Source organism: Labeo rohita, chromosome 20, assembly GCF_022985175.1.
Source record: "Labeo rohita strain BAU-BD-2019 chromosome 20, IGBB_LRoh.1.0, whole genome shotgun sequence".
Taxonomy (NCBI): domain Eukaryota; kingdom Metazoa; phylum Chordata; class Actinopteri; order Cypriniformes; family Cyprinidae; genus Labeo; species Labeo rohita.
Window position 1 is genome coordinate 12,755,568 of NC_066888.1, and position 22,067 is coordinate 12,777,634.

At 35.8% G+C, this 22,067-nt stretch overlaps 1 protein-coding gene across 1 annotated transcript; it reads right to left on the minus strand.

The window, feature by feature from the left end:
- Positions 1-4,570: 4,570 nt before the first annotated feature.
- Positions 4,571-21,734, minus strand: ppp2r5ea (protein phosphatase 2, regulatory subunit B', epsilon isoform a). Its single transcript, XM_051139047.1, has 14 exons — positions 21,235-21,734; positions 12,080-12,240; positions 10,181-10,377; positions 9,961-10,062; positions 9,688-9,780; positions 9,231-9,361; positions 9,079-9,138; positions 8,225-8,333; positions 8,004-8,057; positions 7,835-7,885; positions 7,479-7,598; positions 6,890-7,017; positions 5,028-5,129; positions 4,571-4,944 (listed from the first exon to the last, which is right to left on the minus strand). Exons 2-14 carry the CDS (start codon positions 12,234-12,236, stop codon positions 4,842-4,844), a joined length of 1,407 nt encoding a protein of 468 aa, XP_050995004.1. The 5' UTR covers positions 12,237-12,240; positions 21,235-21,734; the 3' UTR covers positions 4,571-4,841.
- Positions 21,735-22,067: the final 333 nt, after the last annotated feature.

The window sequence follows — 22,067 nt, forward strand, 5'->3', positions numbered from 1 at the left end:
GGACAGAGTGCATAGAGCCCAAAGGCTGAGAGCCCTGCTGAAAAAGTACAAAATTTGCAATGGTTTTACTGGTTATAATGGGACTTGTGTTGGTTTTAATGGAAACTTTAATGGATGCTGTGGGTTTCTACTGGTAATTGGTCACCTTCTGTTGGTGGCTCGTTAAAGGGCCATTCCACCTAATGGGTGCCATTTATGTCCTTAAGACATTATATGTACAAATATACATGAAAATTAACTATAAAATACATTTTATTATTAAGCAAAGTGTCCTGAACATTGTTCACACTGCAGATTTAAAACATATCATTTTAAAAAAAATTAATAAAAACTACCTAAAACACTGACAAATAGCATTTGGTAGATGTCCTCAGTTTCAGACATGAAATCTAATGTTTAAAATCCTTCAGAAATATTTTTTATTTTGCATTTTTGTATACCTCCATATCCCATCTGTGCTTTAAATACTTTTTTTTTTCAAATTAAATCTATAATATTTGAGATAAAATACTATTTTATTTTAGTTATTTTCTTATGGTGTTTTATAGCTATGAATATATTATTTACTATTTTTAAAATTTCTAGTTTTCACTTAGTCCTGCTGTTACCCTAACACATTCCCCCTCTGAAAAAAAAAAAAACTGGGAAATTCCACAAGACACATTTTCAACTGGATATTGCAACATCTGAATCTTCTAAAGGCCATGAAATGACCTAAAGCATGTGGTCTCATTTTTTTTCTGTACATTTGATGATTTTGTAATGATGGCAGGGAGCGTCAATATTTACATACTGTGCTGTTACTTAAATTAATTCTTAGATGTTATTTGTTTATTTTAAAAATACAAATCTTTGGTGAATCACTGTAATGTGCTGAGTATCTCTACAATATTAACATGTACTTCATGAGGTTATTACATGTATTTGCTAATTTTATCCTAAAATCTCAATCCTGTTACTCAAATATCCTATACTCATATATAGTAACTGAGTGACAGTAACAGGAGTGAGTAGTGTCATCTGATTTATTAATTTAAAAATTAGACTATATCCATATTAATTTAGATAAATATGAAAATGTCTTTTTTAATAAAGTTATAAAGTCAGTTAGTTATAAAGTTATACCACTATTTTTTTATTAAGTATGGTCCATCATTTATGCCATTGTTTCATAAATTGCATCATAGAAAATTGATAAGCTTGAGGTTAGGGTTGCTTTTAAAATGAAAAAAAAAAAGGGTTTGTGTACTTTAGGAAAAAAAACACCTTGTGTGATTTTATTTTTATTTTCGATATATATATATATATTTTTTTGATCATGAAACCAACAATTTCTTTAAAAGTGAAGGGATTTGTTGACATTTTTAAACATGCTTTTTTTTTTTTTAAATACATGGTATGTTGGTAACAGGACTGAGAAAAAAAAACATCCATCTTCCACTTAAAAAAAATTAAATAAAGTTACCTGAGATTGACCAATAAAGATTTTAAATAAACGTGTATTACTAGATTAGTCTTTAAAAAAAAAAACATTTTTTGGAAGAGTTTTGGAAGCAAATGACACCCATTTGGTATAATGGCCCTAAAACGACTAATCCTAATGGAATATGTCCCAAAACACACAACAGAAAACAATTTTTAATGGTTTAAATGGTTAAAAGTTGATGGTTTGTAATGGTTGTAATTATATTTGTGGTGGAAACCATTAGAATTTCTGTGATGGTTTTTATATATATATATATATATATATATATTTTTTTTTTTTTTTTTTTTTTTTTTTTTTTTTTTTCAGCAAGGAGGGGTTCAACTAAGGACCCCCCACCACTGAACATGATTTTGAGGAGGCCCCATAGCAAATTCTCTGCAATGGGTCTAGAATCCTTAGCAACTCCTTGTGGGCTGTTTTAAACGTACTGTAAAATGCAGATATTCCCAGGACAGGACACCAAAAACTGTGACGCTTGGTCATCCTAAGCTTCATAGACTGAGCTTAGACACCAGTAAAAGATAAAAACATTAAAATGACTTTGACTTTAACGTCCAAAAATTAAAATTCTGTCATCATTTCTGTCATTTACTTATCTTCAATGTCATTCCAAACCTATATGAATTTCTTTCTTTTGTTGAACAGAAGATATTTTGGGTAATCAAACAACTGACGGCATCCACTGACTATGGAAATCAACAGCTACCATCAACTGCTTGATTACCAAAAATATCTGTTTTCAAAAGAAGAAATTAATACAGGTTTGGAATGACATGAGGGTGAGTAAATGATGACACAATTTAATTTTTTGGGTGAATTATCCCTGTAATGCCAAACCTACATGTTTAACTTATATGACCCTGGACCACAAATCCAGTCATAAGTCGCACGGGTGTATTTGTAGCAATAGCCAAAAATACATTGTATGGGTCAAAATGATACATTTTTCTTTTATGCAAAAACCATTAGGATATTAAGTAAAGACAGTCTTTTTTTAAATTTCCTGCTGTAAGTATATCAAAACTTAATTTTAGTTTAGTAATATGCATGGCTAAGAACTTCATTTGGACAACTTTAAAGGCGATTTTCTCAATTTTTATTTTTTTGCACCCTCAAATTCCAGATTTTCACACAGTTGTATCTCGGCCAAATATCGTCCTATCCTAATAAACCATACATAAATGGAAAGCCTATTTATTCATGGTGTATCAATTTAAAAAAAAAATTCCCTCAGACTGGTTTTGTGGTCCAGGTTCACATATGAAAAAATACATAAAACATAAAATAAGAATTCTTTAATAATTACCAAAAGTACCAACTACTATACCCTTATTCATCATGTTATTTGTACATTGATTCAATAATTTGACTATATCATGTCAATTTTATGTATCATTAATTATGTATCAAGTAAAACCTGTATCATTGCTTAAATAAAAACCAAATACATTGTCCCTCTTATCGCTTTAAAATATTATTTCCCCTGTATCATTCATCTGATCAGCTGGAATGAGCCTTCTGCCACCTACTGGATTCAAACTGCACGTTAATTCTCTTAGTAATTTTACTTAAGCCTTCCAGAATACTTCCAAATGTATTGTCTACTCTAATAATAATAATATTATTAATAATAATACAAATAATAGATTTAAAGACACCTCACTGGTTAATCAGATCAACTGATACAGGTGCCTTTTTGACCATTCCATTTTCACATTTCTTGTCACATGTAACGCTTCAAAGTCAGGAAAATATTGCACAAACTTCCAAAATTAAGAAAAAGCAAGCAAGCATTTTATCACAAAAACAGGTTTATTTAATATCTCTTTCTTTTTTAAAATAATTAGATTTATTCTATTCATCAAACCCTTTCTGTTGAATTTTTTTTTTTACATATCAAACTTGGGCCATCATAAAACACACAATGAGCTTGGGAGAGTTAAAACAAGGAAGAGAGAAAGAGAGACACGTGATTAAGCCAAAAAAAAATAAAATATAATAAAATACATCCTCCTCACATGTAAAATCCACAACCACGATTGTTGGGACTTCAAATAAAAAGAAGAGAAGAAAAGGGGCTGAAGTCCCACGAGAACAACTAATGAGCTATAACTCCAAGTGCTTTTTAGTTCTAGCCTGCCCTGGTGGCTGGTATTTCAGAAGAGAGATTATGACCTACCGGATCAGCGTTTACCTACATAGGCCCTAAAAACCCCAACATAAGCAGGATTTCATTTCAAACACTCCATGAAAAGAAAGAAAAACCTTGTCTTGCTCAGCGACGTCGTGTAGATGACATCCACCCACCCTGAAATCAAAACGACGAGAGCGGAGCGGTGGATATCTGGGTGGCCCATGAGAAGCAGTCCAGAATATTCTTTACGAAAAATATATATGTCACTTAACGGTTTTAAAAACACTGGATGAGCTCTGAACACTGTGTGCCACTGAAATTCCACGAGTCCTCGCTAGTGTCGGAGAAACCGAGCTTGATGTACTCTTGGTAACTACTGAATTTCCACATTGGAATTCCCAAGAGTCCCCAAAGCAGACAGCATGAAACTATGACCAGGTCATTACCTGGTTCACAAGTTAAAAAAATAAAGGTCCTCAGAGAGGTTTGTCCTCTTTATTGAGCGTAACCACCGTAGCCGACTGCGGCCCATCTCGCGCATCAAGTTATGGACACCTGTCCATACTTTACAGTAAAGTACCGGGCCGATCATCCTGTAAAAGAAAAAAAAATAAAAAAAGCACACCACAGAGAGGATGTTTAATGTTTTTTTTTTCTCTCCACTCCTCATATTCACGTCATGGGTTTCTGGTTTGTGTCCCCTGAGGCAGGGGACTTAAATTATGTCTAGATGGAAAAGTCTCTCTTCGTAAAGGACAAAAAAAAAAAAAAGAAAAAATACGTGGTGGCGACGGGATCCTCGCATAAGACATCTTTAATCGCAGACTGAGCACAGTTCCCAAAGTCCCAGGGCACTTCCTTGAGAACAATATATTGACATGGAGACGCTGAACAATTTCTGAACTGAAAGGGTTTTTTAAAATATATCCTTTGACCATAGTTGATTATCATTTTACCTTTTTTTTTTTTTCTTTACACACCGAGGAGTGCACATTAAGTCTCTTCAAATTTTCTGTTTTTTCTTCTTCCTTTCAGTGTAGTAGTATGATACAGGAAAGAGGGAGAGGATTATTTACAGTGCTGTTGAAAGGGAGGAAATGAACGAGGGAGTGTGCGGTAAAGTACGCAGCATGAGAAGCAAATAGGGGGACGGGGGTCCCTGTGGCAGAGTAGAAAGGGATTGGTTGGGGCCACATAGAAGGGGTGGAGACAAGGTGCGTGTTAGGTGGGAATGACGCCATCGCTGTTCTGGATGCCCCGTCTGAGCTCCAGCTCCTCCAGCTTCCTCCATAGGTCCTCTCGCTCCTTGTCCTTCTTTCGTTCCCTAAAGGAATGAGACACAGAGGTTATCCAAGCTGGTCAGTAAACAATAGATTACAAGAATACCGTATGCTGTCTGATGCTTACCTTTGCCTGTCTGATTTGTAATTGGCGGCGAGTTCGTCAAACAAGGCGCTGTTCATCTCCATGAATGCTTTGAGCACATTGTAGATCAAAGCTGATATCGCCCTGATAAAGGATAAGAGCAGACATGATGAACATGGTTTCCATAAACATTAACAGCACAACTGTTCTCAACATTGATAAAGTTTTAACTTTTGTGTGTTGATGACTATTATGTAAAGACTAATATTCTCCTGCCAGGCTGTTGTTGTTAAAGGAGAAGTCCACTTCAAAAACAAAGATTCTGGCTCAAGAGACTTAGGGTATGTCAATAAACTCCAATCGTATTTTCTCCCTCAACTTCAAAATCATTTCAAAATCATCCAACATCTGTGCAGAAGTACCGACCCAGTCTTTGCAAAGTGAACATGCAAAGATGATCAAACACCCTTAACAAAAAAGGTAAAACCACGATATAGGGCGATTTTGAAGTTGAGGGAGAACATGAGATGGGATTTTTTTCAACATAACCTAACTGTCATTAACCAGAAAAAAAAAAATCAGTCCAGGCAGAGTAAAAGAATATAAATTGTATTACTTTAAAAAGAAAGATAAAAAAAAAATAACCAATCGCTTCACTAGATAAGACCCTTCTTTCTCAGCTGGGATCATTTACAACCGCATTTGAGATCGACTGAAGCTGCATTTAAACTGCATTTTGGAAGTTCAAAATCAGAGCACCATATCAGTCCACTATATGGAGAAAAATGCTGAAATATTTTCCTCAAAAAACAATTTCTTTACGACTGAAGAAAGAAACATCTTGGACGTCAAGGGCATCAAATGGTATAAATAATTACTGCTGTCAATCAATTAAAAAACTAAACAATTAATCACAACAATTAATAAATCATATTTTTTCTGAAATTAACTGCAATTACTGTTGACAAATCCCACATAACATTAAAGTTTAAAATGTGCTATTTATAAACTCATTTTAAATAATAACATTTCACAATATTACTGTTTCACTTTATTTTTGACCAAATAAACACAGACTTTGAGCATGAGAGTTTAAAAAAAAAAAAAACTTGAGCCCAAATATCAAATGGTATAAATTACTGCTGTCAATCGAATTTAAAAAAATGAACCAATTAATCATTTTTTTTTCTGAAATTAAATTGTGATTACTTGTGATTAATCCCACATAATATCAAAGTTATTACAAATACTTTCTTTTTTTTTTTTTTTTTTTTTTGTAAATACCATATTTTCTCCCTCTACCGAACCCTAACTTCAAAAATCATTTCAAAATCATCCTACATCGCTGCAGAAGTTCTGACCCAGTCTTTGCAAAGTGAACATGCAAAGAAGATCAAAAACCCTTAACAAAAAAGGTAAAACAGCAATATAGGATGATTTTAAAGTTGAGGGAGAAAATACGGTCTGAGTTTTTCAACATACCCTGACTGTCTTGAGCTAGAATACACAGAGTTCAGGGAGAGTAAGACTAGGTGAGTGTTTGAGATTAAAAAGCATATAAATTATATTATTTTTATGAAAATAACCGATCGTTTCGACAGATAGACAACCGCACTTGGGATCGTTTGAAGCCGCATTTAAACTACATTTTGGAAGTTCAAACTCGAGGCACCATATCAGTCCATTATATGAAGAAAAATCCTGAAATGTTTTCCTCAAAAAAACATAATTTCTTTACAACTGAAGAAAGAAAGACATGAACATCTTGGATGACAAGAGGGTGAGTACATTATTTGTAAATTGTTGTTCTGGAAGTGGACTTCTTCTTTAACATGCTATTTTGACACTGCTACGATTTATCTTTTTTTTTTTTTTTTTTATATAAATTACAACATGAAACTCACGGGTTCCAGTGCTCTTTGGAGATCCTGTAGAGACTGGCAAACATGATAGGCAGGATGACACTAGAGTTCTCCTCAATCAGACTCATGATATACTCATTGTTCCAGTAGTACAAGGCTCGTTCTGCCACCTGAAACAATACACAACCTCTTAAAAATACATATCTTAAAACATTTAAAATAATTTAAATATCAGCAAAGTTTTACATATGGATTTTAGACTGTAGAAGCTTTTACTTGCACTGAAATGTGCCAATTCAATGCCAAAGACATACGGTAGCTAAACTTAACACTTAATAGTAGAAGCAGAGTTTAAGTTTCTCTTTCTCTTAGCAAAGTTTCTCTTTCGCTATTCTCTAGTTTCTCTATTTAATAGATCTTATGCCTAGAACTTTGTGATATTGTAATGATCAAACATGCTTACTGATCTTACAATAGACTAGTAATGGGAGCAAATATGGAGCATGGTTTCTCTCACTAGTAAAAAGAAAATTGACAACCTGTGATGCTTGTTTTTCAAAATCTTTAAGTTTCTAGCCATTACAAGTCATCACAAGGTTTGTAAGAAGGATTTAGGGTGTGGTGTGTTTACCTGAAAATGGGGGCTGGAAACACATCTAGCAATCTGTTTAAAGAGTGGCTCTTGGATCTTAACAAACTGAGTGGGCTCAATCACATCCAGAATCTCCTCCAACTCGCCAAGAAACATAACCTACAAAAGAAAACATTGTAGTCAATGTTACAAAAACATTTCAGAAAAGCATATAAACCATTTCTCTTGGGGGAAAAACCATGGAAGAAACCATAGTATTTATCAGTTGCTAAGCTACATTATGTTAGACACATTATGTTGATAGAAGCATGGACAATTGGACCAAAAAAAAAAAAAAAAAAAAAAAAAAAGACAATCAATTAACAGCTTGCAATTCCACAAAATAAAGGCATTACCTCTTTTTGACTGCATGTTTTTGGCCAAAACTTCAACAAGCCCCTGATCACCTACAAAAAAAAACAAAAAACAAAAAAAACAACTAGTGAAAAATCCTTTCAAAACAAGCTGAAACAAGATGGAACTTGATGAAGAATGAGGTAGATAATGGCAACCAGGAACACTTACAGGTTCTGTTAACGTGGGATCTTTCTCTAGGAACTGTACAATACAATAGGCCAGCTACAAGAAGACATGACTTCAAATTAACATAAATGCATTTCAAATGTTCAGATTCATAAAGTGTCATAAACAAGCATTAAAACAAGGAATCTGTTTCGTACGTCCCTGAAATGCAGGCAAGCAAGCACAGACATGTGCAGACGTAACAAACAGCTGAGTGTCTGTACCTGGGCATGGAAGAGAGACAAGCTCCTCACTGTGTGCAGAGGCAGTAGCACTTTCACCAGGAACTGTTTGTGCTCAGCTTTGAGAGGAAGCGCAAAACCATTGATGATGCTGTAAAACCAGAGACATGTAAAACTTCTGATCTGACATTGATAACCATGAAAGAAACTGATAATATGCAGCAGACACAAACGTCTAAATGCCTCAGGACTAAGGACAGGGTGGAGTAAAACAAAACAGGAATGTGACCTCTGTGAGTCACCCCTTCATATCCTTCCAAGCTTTCCATTTCCCAGTTTAAATTTCTCCACATCACTACCAATTAGTTACATAACAACATTATCAATATCGCTATAGAAAAACTGTCTTGATATTATCACGGTATTGTAATTTCCCTACTGTAGTGTAAAGCAAAAATAATATACCTATGAAACATTCATTTTCATTTCTTCTGTAGTGCAATTGTTTTACAATATATGGCAATGACTGTCATCATTGATATTATTGTATTTTAATTTGTTTATCTTCCTAAAACACCAGTGTGAATGTATTTTAGACTGAGACAGTATATCACAAATTAAAAGAGGTTGAGTCCCCTTTAAAGTTCAGGTACAAGTCAATCCACAGACTTTTTATCCGACTTAAGTTTTCTTAGTTTAGAACATGAGTTGGAGCTCTTAAGTCTGAACTCCCAAAGTGCATTAGATAGAAGAATTTAACTTCAAAAATGTACATAATTTTCAATTTTTTCCAATTCTTCATGAATAAATATCATATTGTGGACTTCATATCACAGCAGATGTTGATATTGTCAAATTCTTACTACCAACCAAAGAATGGATCAAAAATTACATACCTTCCCAAAATTTCCAGCAGTTCAGCTACGCCATTGAAGCGCTCTGTCTCAAATACAAAACTGTCAGAGTAGGAGAGGAGAAAGAGCTATGTCAGCATACCTTAATATTTTATCTTGTATATACACAACTAAAACACTTGACAGCTACTTACCAAAGAAAAATGTTGTTGATCTGTTTGCGGATGAAGGCCCTGAGGCCAAGGAACTTGCCGTAGATTCTATGCAGAACCGTCTTCAGGCAGTCCCTCTCCCGTGGGTCCTCACTATCAAACAGCTCCAAGAGCTAGAAATTTGGAAGAGTTTTTTAATTAACTACATGAGCAATGTGTGCCGCTTAAAAATAAATAAATAAACAGAAATTACACATTACCGTTTTAACACAGCTATTAAAGTTGGGGAAAAAAAAAAAAAAAACTGGGAAGAACTAGTTATCTTTGACAAAAGTGAACCTATAGTTCAGTGCTCATTATTCAAATGAAAAATTCCTCAACTGACCAATCAGAATCAAGTATTCGGACAGCTGTATCTGTTGTTTTACTGGCAATATTGGCATCATGTGATTTGTGCTAGGATGAGAAGTCAAAAAAACGTTCCCAGACAATTACTCACCTGTAATACAAATTTCTGGTCGATGTATTTTTTGGCAACGCTGGGCTGAAATTCCTGACTTTCCAAGAAGCGAATGAAGAACTCATAAACGAGCTTAAGTGGAAAAGGAAGATAGATCAGAAAACTTGTCCTTGAAATGAAACCTTGCAATCTCAACTATATGCCCACGTTACTTGATTTTTTAACGTTTGATCTTTGTCTGTTTTAACATACATTAAATTTGAAAATGCTGATTAATTTCCATTTAATTTTATGCTGGCTGTGCCTCTCTACCTGTAAGTGTGGCCACGAGGCCTCCAGCGTGGGCTCGTCTTCCTCTGGATCAAATTCATTACTGTCACTGGGCGGAAGAGTCCGAAAAATATTGCAGGACACCTGTGACAAATGAAAAGAAGGGACACTTGAGGTACCTCTGAATTATGTAAGCATATAAACTAAACAAGAAACTTTCCAGTCCAGTCCAATCAGTGTGCTGCCAATCTTTAAATCTCACCATTTTGACCACCTCTGGGTAGGTCTGCTCAGTCAAGTAGCCCCGGCTGAGGGTGACGTAGTCCACCAGCTCATTGAGGGTGGACCGCTTATACTCTTTCATTTTGAGGTCAGACAGTGTGTCCATGAAGTCAAACAGAGTACAGCACTGCTGCAGCTTCTTGAGGAATAGCTCTGGTTGCTCCTGCGCAGAAACATCTAGACAGACGGAAAGAAAGGGTTAATGCAAAACAATCCAGGAGTACTAAAAATTCCACAAATGGTTTACATCAACCTCCTTGACTTTCCTACCGTAATCTGTCTCACTTTTCAGAACATATTAGCTTGGAGGTACATCTGGCATTTGACCTCTAAATGTTCCAGCTGATATGGGCTTGAGTTTGCAAAAAGTAATATATGTGCCTAACCAACTACTTACAGTGGCAATGTTCATGTAGTACGTGGCTTTACTGACAGTTCACCAAAAACTAAAATTCTGATTTTTAATAAAATCCGAGAGCTTTCCGACCCTGCATAGACAACAACGCAACTGTCATCGTTAAAATAGTCCATGTGACATCAGTTGTTCAACTGTAATTTCATGAAGCTACGAGAACACTTTTTGTGCTAAGAAAAAAAAAAATTACGACTTTAACCAACAATTCTTCTCTTCTGTGTCAGTACCACGACGCATGTGTGTCCATTCCTGAATAAAATAGTCATTTTTGTTTTCTTTGCACACAAGCATCCTTGTAGCTTCATAAAATTATGGTTGAACCACTGATGTCACATTAACTTTTATCAACGTCCTTACTACCTTTATGGGCCTTGAACATGGAAGTACCATTGCTTTATATGGAGGGTCAGAAAGCGCTCGGATTTCAAAAACGTCTTTTTTTGTGCTTTGAAGATGAACAAAGGTCTTTTTTGGGTTTGGAATGACATGAGAGTGAGTAATTAATTACAATTTTCATTTTTGGATGAACTCTCTCTTCAAACACTTCACACAGACAGCATATGCTCATTTCAGTTTGTTAGATTTCAAATAAATCAACAGATATGCTGTTCATCAATGTGTTTAGATACTGTGTGGATGTCAAAAGATAGTCTAACAAGTAAGATGGTTATGTTTATTGTAAAGAAATACACACTAGGAAAGCTGACTTATTTAAAATTAAAACATTTAAAGTAAAATTGCCAGATAAAAGTATTAAAAAAAACATTAAATTGATCAAAAGTGACTGTAATGATGATTACAATGGTTTTTTTTTGGTTTTGTTTTTTTAAAAAGACATCTATTTTAAATAAATGCTGCTCTTCTGAATTTTCTATTAATCAAAGAATCCTGATAAAATGCATCATAGTAGCCACAAAAATATTAAGCAGCACAACTTTTCAATATTGATAAGAAAAGCTTCTCAAGCAGCAAATCAGCATATTAAAATTATTTCTGAAGAATCATGTGACACTGAAGACTGGTGTAATGATGCTGAAAAGGAATTTCGTCACAGGAATTCAATTTTTTAAATTTTTTTTAAAATAAAATAAACACTACTTTTATATATAAATAGAAAACTATTTTAAATGTGAATAATACTTCACAATATTACTGGTGTTACTGTGGTTATTGGCAAATCAATGAGAGACAAATAAGAGACAAAGACTTTAAATAAAAATTTTAACCCCAAAAACTAGCATAACAGACAATATGACACAAACTTAACAGAACAATCCCATTTTGAAAATTAAGACCTTCCATTCATCCGGTCACACGGCGACAGTTTGTCTGCATTCAGTGTTGCTTTCCTTTGTTATTATAGTACAACCATTCTTATCAGCTCTATCAGAGCAATAAAACTAGCTCAAAGCTCTCTGACATCACCAACCATTATCTTCATCTGACCACGTAAACACAGCCTACCTTTAAGCAGAGGCAGTTGCACCAGCTCTATGGGCTTGTCCTGAGATCTGAACTGGGACGAGCTCTGCGCTCGCTTCTGCCTGGCTTTCCTGACAGACTTCCTGGAGAAGCCGTCCACCTTGTCCACCGACGGGGCTGTGGTGGCTGCTGAAGACATAGCCCTGTGCCAGAGAGAGTTTGTGGGCGACAAAGAAAGAGAAAAACAGAGAACAGTCAGTGATAACGTGCAGAATGAATGAAAATCATAGTGACCTCATTTCCAAGTAATTCATATTTAGCATAAGTGACATAAATCAGTTGTAAAAATTAGACCTGAAAAAGACCCACGTCTTCACACAACCCACTGTAAGGACTCCATGACCTCACACTCCATTTCATTCATATTAGATTAATATGGCACTGTAATGTAAATCCAAATTCACAGTACCCAACCTACTACTTCCATCGCGATTTTGAAGAGTGCATCCAATGGACATTTTACTATCCCATGAGGCCACAGGAGACAAGTTGTAAATGGCAGTCAAGACATTTTAAGATGTTTGGCTTTACTGAGCAGCAGAACATTCAATCTAAGTGACAGAAACAAGTGAGCTTGCTATGAACAAGGCATTTTGAGGCATCATAGACATGCTCCAGATGTAAAGTCTGTTACCACTTCCAAATTAAAATCCTCAGCCGGTCATGATTGTGACAGATGTGCACTCGAGCACTCAACCTGTACCTGCTTTGGCCTTTCAATGTTAGTAAACAGCAGTGGGCCATTACAGGTTAAATTGTACTTAGGCTGGTGTCCCTAAGGCTTCTCAGCCTTACGTAAGGGCTCAAAACACACCCACAGGAATGCCATGCACTGGGATTACCATGGGCCGGATGGGACAGGAAGTGATCAGGCTTTAGAACTCCTCCCAGGCAGAGCAGGAAGTGGAGGAGTAGCAGAAGAAGGTGGGGAATGCACACTGTACATATGTTAAGCAAGACCACATCTCCACTTGTATGAGGAGGAGCAGCATGTAACCTTAGACAAAACAATGGCGAGAAAAAAATAAAACAAATCAAAAATAAAAACCCAAACCATAAAACAGCCACCAGTTTGTTCATTTAGAATTAGCCATGACTGAATGCAATAATTTGAGGTGGCATGAGTAAATCAAGAACTTATGAGAGATTCAGTAAGTGCATGAATCAAACCGATAACCCAAGAATCAGGTTTGTTTTTTTAGGTGCTTTACGTGGCTCTATTATGCAATTTTTAATAGTTTTACATGTATGCAAGGTCAAACAATGCTTTTGATTTCTCAAAATATGCATTTAACACTCTTCAGCGATTCTCAAATGATTTATTTGAAACAGCTCAAAGATTCAGTCTCTCTAAACCCCTCCTTTCCATGAGCCTACTCTGTTCTGATTGGTCAGATAGCCCAGTCTACTGTGATTGGTCTACTGCGCACAGCACACGTCAGAAACGATACGATATGTATTTTAATAATTCCGTATTTGTATTTTGAAAATATAAACATTTATCATTTATCATACTTTCAGGCTGTGATTCATTGGAGCCAGCTGGTCCAACTAAACTGGGTACTGAGCCATTTTTTAAGAGCGAGCATTTTGTGAATCTCACATTGAACTCTCCAAGATTAGAGAATCAGTTGTCAGTAAAATGACGTGTGTGAGGGTGGGTCAAGTTTTTTTTTTTTGTGGCTGGCAAACGTAGAACATAGGCAGGCATTATGCAAATGAGTGATTCGAATTAGTAATGACTCATTCAGGTTGTTCAGAGTCTATTCTTTCTTTCGGGAAACAATAACTTTATTATGTACTTTGGCTTTACAACATCGCAGATTATTTAGATTCACACACAACACTGCATAAAAAGGCAAAATTCAAAATGGCATAACAGGGGCACTTTAAAAAGACACCAACGTACACTACTTGTCAAAAGTTTTTGAACAGTAAGATTTTTCATGTTTTTTAAAGACGTCTCTTTAGCTCACATAGCCTGCATTTATTTGATCCAGAGTACAGCAAAAACAGTAAAATTGTGAAATATTTTTACTATTTAAAACACTTTTCTATTTGAATATATTTTAAAATGTAATGTATTCCTGTGTTTTTAGCATCACTACTTCAGAAATCATTCTAATATTCTGATTTGCTACTCAAAAAACATTTATTATTATTATTGTTGAAAATAGCTGAGCAGAATCTTTTTCAGGTTTCTTTTATGAATATAAAGTTCATCTTAAAGTTATCTGAAATGGAAGTCTTTTGTAACATTATAAATGTCTTTATCATAACTTTTGGTCAAACTAAAGTATCCTTGCTAAATAAAAATATTAATTTCTATAACTCCTTTCCCAAAATAAATACATTAAAATCACTCCAGGCTTTTATGTTACAAAAGCTTTTTATTTATGATAAATGCTGATCTTTCTATTCATCAAAGAATCCTGAAAAACAAAAAAAAAAAAAAAAAAAAAAAAAAAACACACACACTCAACTGTTTTAAATAATGCTAAAAATAATAAATGTTTCTTGATCAGCAAATCAGCCGATAGAATGATTTCTGAAGGATCGTGTGACATTAAAGACTGGAGTAACGATGCTGAAAAATGTAGCTTTGATCACAGGAATAAATTACATTTTAATATATATTTAAACTGAAAGCAGTTATTTTTAATAGTACAAATATTTCACAATATTACTGCTTTTGCTGTATTTTGTATCAAATAAATGCAAGCTTAGTGAGCAGAAGAGACTTCTTTATATAAACACACACACACACACACACACACACACACATTACAAATCTTACGGTTCAAAACTTTTGACTGGTCGTGTAGAATGTAATGAATATCATTAATCCTGAATAAACGAGATCTTGGTTCCAAACCCCACTGTCTTTTCAGCTAAAATGTTAACATCCTGACACTCTGCAATGGTAGGAACCGGATGAGAGTAACAGACAGCTGATTAATTTCACAGCAGGCACAGATACTTTGTACTCCAGAGAGAATCTACAGGGGGTCTATGGATGTGACCTTCTGTTCCACTCTGTGTCCTACATTTGTGATGCATCAATTTTAGATCCAGTTTACCAAAAAGAAAACCCAAAACAAGGGGGCTATTAGTGCATCATCAGTTTATAAACACTCAGAATGCATTAGATATTAAAACATGCATTAATGAAATTAAAACAAGTATAATACATACTACAATGGACAACCACGCATTACACTGCAAAGGCTTTTCACTTTTTTTACTGTAAAGTATATTACTGCATTACTGACCTGAACATTCTAGTGGCTCAAAGTTAATGATCTAGGGCCTTTCGCTTTCTTCTGGATTCCTGCAAGGGGTGTTGGCTAACAGACAGTCCGCACAGTTATGGTTACCGTGCAAATCAAAGTGCTCTCGTTATGACAAATCACATCATTATCACTAGTCCTCCAACAATGACCAGCAAACATCTTCTGATTATAAATCTCTTATCTGCTGACAATGAAGATGCAAGAATCATCTGAAAGCCAGTGTAATGAAGACATAAAATATTCCCTCAAGCCTACTTATCAGGTTGAAAGTTCGCAGCATTACGTCTTCTCTGCCCTGGTCTGACGTTGCTTGTGAATCTCCATATTTGCCTTCTTTAAAGTTAGCAAAATAAAAGAACTAATTTGCACAAATAACAAAAGTTTGTGTTTTGCATACCTAGTGGCTATGATAAGCAATTGCCGCTGGGTATATACCTTTTTTTTTTTTTTTTCACAGGTTCATTAACAGAACAAATGTCCACTGTAGTGTTTTCAGTGTATAATAACACAAAAGCAACCATTTTATTAAGTCAAGCACTACTTATGCAATCCAAATGTAGACTGAAGCTATTTTACGAAACACAAATGCCCTTGGTATCTAAAAAACTATGGCTAATTGTGTAACACAAAAAAGCAAAAAGGAACAGCCTCCAAAATAAAAAACCATGACATACATTTAAGCAAGATCTTATGCCTAATAAACAGTCTTTGCTAATAAATTTCACAACTAAGTGCGTAACTGTCAGTTATCAAGCTGATAAATAAGTGGCTGTCATAACACCAGTCATAAACTAAAAGGACTTTGGAGGCAAAGCCACACCATGTAAGGAAGTGTTTCTGCCATCCTTACTGCAGCTTGTGAATTGAAAACGAAGAACAAGTCATTTAAGAAAAACAAATTACATTTAACAGTTATGTCAACCCAAACTGTATTATAATCCAATCTGAAATTATAATAAACAACAAAGTCATAAAATCAGATAAACTTTGTTTCAGTGGTCTGTTCTTCAAACGATCAGCCACACGCAGCCCACGGATGCCTTACCAAAACAGATGAACTTAAAACCACGAGACCCTTATGTAAAAGTGAACTTCGAAGAACAGACTGCTTTTCCATTCTGCAGTTTTGTTTACATTATGGTGGCTCTAAAATGGCCCTAGACGGCCTGCCAGTGCAAGCCTGGGATTTAAAGAGCTGAGAAACAAAGCACTGCACACTTCTTGACGGTCCAGGATTTATTCTTCATTCATCTAACAGTATTATAAATCAGCACTCAAGATACCAAGTTGTTTATTAGACGTTCAAGGTTTTGTACACAAGGCCTTCGCATACGTTGCTAAAAGAAGGACTGTGATAATGTTGAAGTCCATTAACTGAACGTAAAATGTAAGCTCGTCGTCTTAAGAGTTCATAGACTGAACTATAAATCTTTTCCGTCATGCCAAGCGAGGAAATGTCAACTGGACAGTCAGAACCTTGACTTGGCTGTTCTGAAGCGTGAAATGTCATCTACTGAAGCGGTTTGGTTATACATTTACTTAAGAGCGTAGGATCATTGTTGTACAACATGACCCACATTCAGTTAAGCTTCGGCTCACAAACGGACACCTTGACGCTCTTACAATCTCTAGTAAAACACTCTGGCAAAATTCAGAATTTGTTTTGTTGTGACTGTGCAAAGTTGTCCTGTTCCTGAGGCTGCAAATAAAGCAGCGACAAAATATTACACTTCCTTACATCACAAGCAGGACTGATTTGAAAGCAATTTCTTTTTTGATGTCATCCACCAAAGAGTGTACAGTGTTTTCTAGGTGGCTGATTCGCTACAGAAACGGATGTGCTTACATATCCTGAAGTGTCCTCCTGAAAAGCTTTAAATCTCTCAGTTTGTTTAGATGGGTTCAAAAAAGTTCAATATTTCTATGCCTGACTGTGTGTGTTCTTGGTTAAATTAAATTATGACTCAAGATGAAAAGAAAAAATTGTTTGGGGGAGGATTAAAAAACAAACAAATAAACAAACAAACAAAAAAAAAAGCAACAAATTGTTGCAGCATTTTTCTAAAAAGGCCAATTATGAAAATGACGACCCAAATTATTATTTTAATAATATTTAAGATGATTAGCCCTAAAAAAAAAAAAAAAAAAAAAAAACCTATTAGTTTTTTTTTTAATGCATTGGTAGTTTGTGTGTTTATATTTATACATTCAATCATTTTACAATGATGAATATGCAGAGTAACAGCGGCTTCACAAACAAATGAAAAGTTCTGCGACCGCCAATGCAGGCAAAAGGTGACAATCAAATGCAAAAGTTAGAGAAAGTGGAAACAAAGTGTATTTTAGCAATGTTTTACTTCTAATAACAATGCAATTTAATTATACAAGATACTATTTTGTTTCAAAATCAAACAGTTTAAAAATCTTAGGCGATATGAAACACCTGCCTGTACCATAACTAGGGCGGGACGATTAATCGAAAAAGTAATCGAAACCGAAATGTAGAACCTCTAACAGACGTAATTTTTCCATGTTGGTTATTTTGTTTTTTTAATCCTGTTTATGCTTTTCCATAAAAAAAACATACTACCACATATGTAGTCTGCGCTACAGGGACATGTATGACTGCTGCGCTCGCGTCTTTTGCAGCGTCTCACCACATAGGTGACAACGGTGTGTCAAGTTAAGTCCAAGGTATACTTTGTTTTTGTATGTGCGTTAGCATATGCATACAGTAGAACACATAGCCCTTCAGTATCTATTTGATGTTGTACCCCTAAGTATCTATTTGATGTTGTGCAAGAACATGGATGTTGACACATGAGCTTTAGAAAGCTTTATCTATGTCCAGTGTCTGCTTTATATTCTACTATAAGTTATGACTAAGAAAAAATATTTTTGAACTCTTTTAAACCAAAGCTGAGCTGCCTCATACCCTCTCGCTCACAAGCACTTGTCAGTGTGAGCATCTGTTGTTGTTGCAGTCTCCGCTATTTTGTTGTTGTTGTTCCGTCTCTTTAGTTTTCTGCTGTGAAACAATGGCCTGGGACAGTGTTGCCACCTTGTAGAACAACTGATTACAGCAAAATAACTTCAAACCACATGTGCGACCAGCGTGTACAAAGTACGCAAAAATGGAAACAAAAAAAAAAAAATGAAACGGGTGGTGCGTGTACTATTCTGATGATGAAATTCGCATCACACGCACTTGTATGCTGTCCCTCGTGTCTGCATAAAAAAAAAATGAAGTATACTTTGGGCTTTAACATACGCAGTGCCACTCAACAATGTCAGATTCAAAACAGTGGACCAATCAGAAGACCATGGAGGTGGGGCAAGCGTTGCAAGCTTTTGTTTACAGTAACAGACTGACAACTGTGCTTTTTTAGAACCATTCCTGAGCACGGCGTCTTGCATTTTAGACACAAAGACATGTTCTCTAGAGTAAGTACACATATCCACATAAAATATTTTTTCTGTAAGAGTGGGCGTGGCCATTTGTAAATTTTATGGGTCTGGCTTTTTTTTATTTTTAGGCGTACACTAGGGTTGGGCGATATATAAAAAAATGTGATATCTCGATAGTCAATTTTTACGATATTTGATATATATCTCAACATGTTTGCATTTGCTTTTAAATTAAAAAAACAAAAAACAAACATGATTTTCTTTTGCCTCCATTAAAAAATACAACAACAAACAAAAGCAGCTATTGTTACAAGGTAAATACAAAATGTTTAGTGCAAAGTTAAGCAGTTAAAAAAAAATCTAGTGATCACTTACTGCAGAAAGTGCATTCTGTCAACTTTTTTAGTGCAATGCACTCTCTCTATTATGTCTATATTATGAAAATGTAAAACAAATGAAAAATAATAAAACAGTTAAATTCCTAACAGTAATTCCAAATTGCCTATGTTTCTCTATTCAAACTACAGCAGTTGAGTAAGTGCATTTATTCAGCGATCACAGATCTCCAGATTGTTTGTTTTCAGATCATCGTCGGCACTGCCGCAATGAAGACAAAGCTTGTGCGCATGGTTGCCAGATTGCTTAAAATAAGCAAAACACCAGGCAGAAAATGTATCCTTGTAACAGCAAAGCTCTGATTCGGGGATTCGAACTCTTGATATCTGGCAGCCGCACTCATGAAAGCTTGCGTAGTTGAGGCGTGTAGAGCACCTACACCTCACGTCTCTTGCACAGTAATATGTAAGGGATGTAATATTTGACAAGCAGCGCATTATTTTGGAAAAGTATGCTTGAATTTTAAATATTCGATATTCACAATATTTTACAATTTTGCATCGTTGTCAAAATTATTTGGATAGTACTGCTAATATTCGATATATCGCCCAGCCCTAGTGTACACAACAGCTCGTTTTTGCTGATATTGCAAATTGGTGTCTTACCATATTATATTATATCAGTATTTTCTTAATTATGAACACATTGGTTTGTAGTGCAAACAGTTTTACCGTTTACTGCATGTTGTCATTCTTCTCGTTATTTCCCTATAGCGGCTAATGAACCAGATGTCTCGCCCATAGGCTTACTTCCGCGTTGAAGAGTAAGGTGGATAGTGACAGGACAAGATCGCTAAGAGGAAGATCACATGCAACAGCGATCATGAGTCAGATTCACATCTATAATTATGAGGGCAAAAAAATATTAATAATAAACTAATAACGTACAATTAATCGAGGTTTTGATTTTAGGTCATACGTCCAGCCCTAATTGTAATCCTATCCATTTTCATGAGCAGCAAAAATGTATTTCGCCCCTAAGAAACCTTTTAGCACTTCACCAAAAAAAAAAAAAAAATGCTGCGAGACAACAGCTAGGTTCTGTGTTTGTTTTATAAGGAAGGGCCTGAGACATACAATTGACTCATCTCATTGATTGTAACGCCTGACTCAAATTACAACTATTATGCATATGGTTGTCCTTTACACTGACACGTTGTTTTTGATAAAGCGAATCCTGGACAGCAAACTTTCCTTTTACATATTGTAGGTACTCCAATATGCTTCATCCAAAACTTTTTACACATAAGAGACTACAGACAGTTCTGACAAGTCACTCACGTTGCCCAAGGTTTACATTTTGTTTCCACACACAAAGTGACTGGTATGATCTAGCATTGTGCTTTCTGATGAAAAGCACGTCCTTGACAGATAAAACTATGTCCTGCCTCAATATAAACACTACCAGACAGAAAACCAGGAGATCAAGAGTTTGAATCGGTCTGCTTGAAGACTCTCAATTGTCAGTCCGTGAAACGCATGACTGCAGCTGTGGAACAAAAACAGGTGTGGAGTATATTGCATTCCCGAGAGCCTGAAAGACAAGGCCAATAAACAAGACTGTTGACTTGGTAAAGCCGGCAAAAGCCAAAGAAAACCTGAATGTGACAAACTCAACACTGATTATTTGAATTTATTCAGATTTGGAAATTGAGATGATGTTTTCATCACATCTAAGGTTGATTAGACTCTCACAGGTGCTTGAAACTTCAAAATGTATTAAGAAAATACAATAACAATCACTGCAAGTGAACAACCGGTGTTCATTTCACAGCATCATCCCATACCAACATAAAAAAGGCGTTGCTGAATATCTCAAATGAGCAAATCTGTCAGAAACCGAATGACAGGATTGTATTCCAAGGAAACTGACTATAAACACGAATCGACCTCAATGGTTTTGATTTTTTTTTTAGAGTGCATAGTTCTCTACTTATAAATAATTAGCTGGTCGGTTTGTTGTGAATAACCGGACGCTTGTTAAATATCACTCTAAAATCACTATTAACTTAGTAATGCAGTGTTTAATAGGGTTTCTTACCTCTCTCGATCGTTCTCCGGTCCAGGTGGCTCGTTTTAAGCAGCTAACCTTGTACTTGCAAGCGACCCAGCTAGCCAGCTAACTCAAGCGCTTCAACTATCGGACTATTTAAACCGGTCTCGGCTTTGGAATACAGTTCGCGGATGAATGGTGACGATTTTTCAGACTGAAGTCACACCAAAATCCCCGTTTGTGAGATAATTAGCAAGCCGTCTGAAGGTATGTCAGCATTGCACTGCTAGCAGGAGCTCCCCGTACAGCTAATCCCTGTAGCTGCCGTCCCAGCCTGCACCAAAAGCCACATTCATACACCTTCACTGACCGACTACATACCCAGATGTTGGTCACTAAGATAAGAAGTCCCTCTCCTTACCGCTAAACTCACTCAAAAGGCGACTAATTGCTAACCTGTTAACACAAGTATACGTTAGCAGGCTGTGCTAGTGCTCTGTGCCAATTTTTCCTGGCTCAAAACAGTCCGCTACACCGAGCGTGATGAAACGCTGGTTTGTGCTGTTAGGCCAAAGATTGGCTAGTCGAGGCATAACGAACGTTTGGATTGGTTGGCGGACTGTCAATCAAAAACTGTTTAGGCACGCCTCGAAAGTCAAACGTCATTGATGTCGAGGAGCTACGGAGCTAGGTTGAGGCGTAAATGTCTGAGATGGAGATTGGATGAAGACAAGGACCAGAAATGCCCGTATGGCGAGAAATGTCACCCGAGCTGTGGTCCGCTCGCTCTCCGCGGATTCTGTTTACCTCAAATGAGTCGTATTACAACACGCTTATAAAGCCGTGGACTACTAGACGAACGATTCCACTAACGTTTCCTA

Bases quoted from the DNA above. Each gene is read 5' to 3' on its own strand.
- ppp2r5ea (XM_051139047.1), bottom strand. From the start codon at position 12,236: ATGTCTTCAGCAGCCACCACAGCCCCGTCGGTGGACAAGGTGGACGGC. The intron at 9,362-9,687 runs GTGAGTAATTGT...CCAAATTTCTAG, and splicing joins ACCAGAAATTTGTATTACAG to CTCTTGGAGCTGTTTGATAG. The intron at 7,018-7,478 runs GTAAACACACCA...GTATTGTTTCAG, and splicing joins TTTCCAGCCCCCATTTTCAG to GTGGCAGAACGAGCCTTGTA.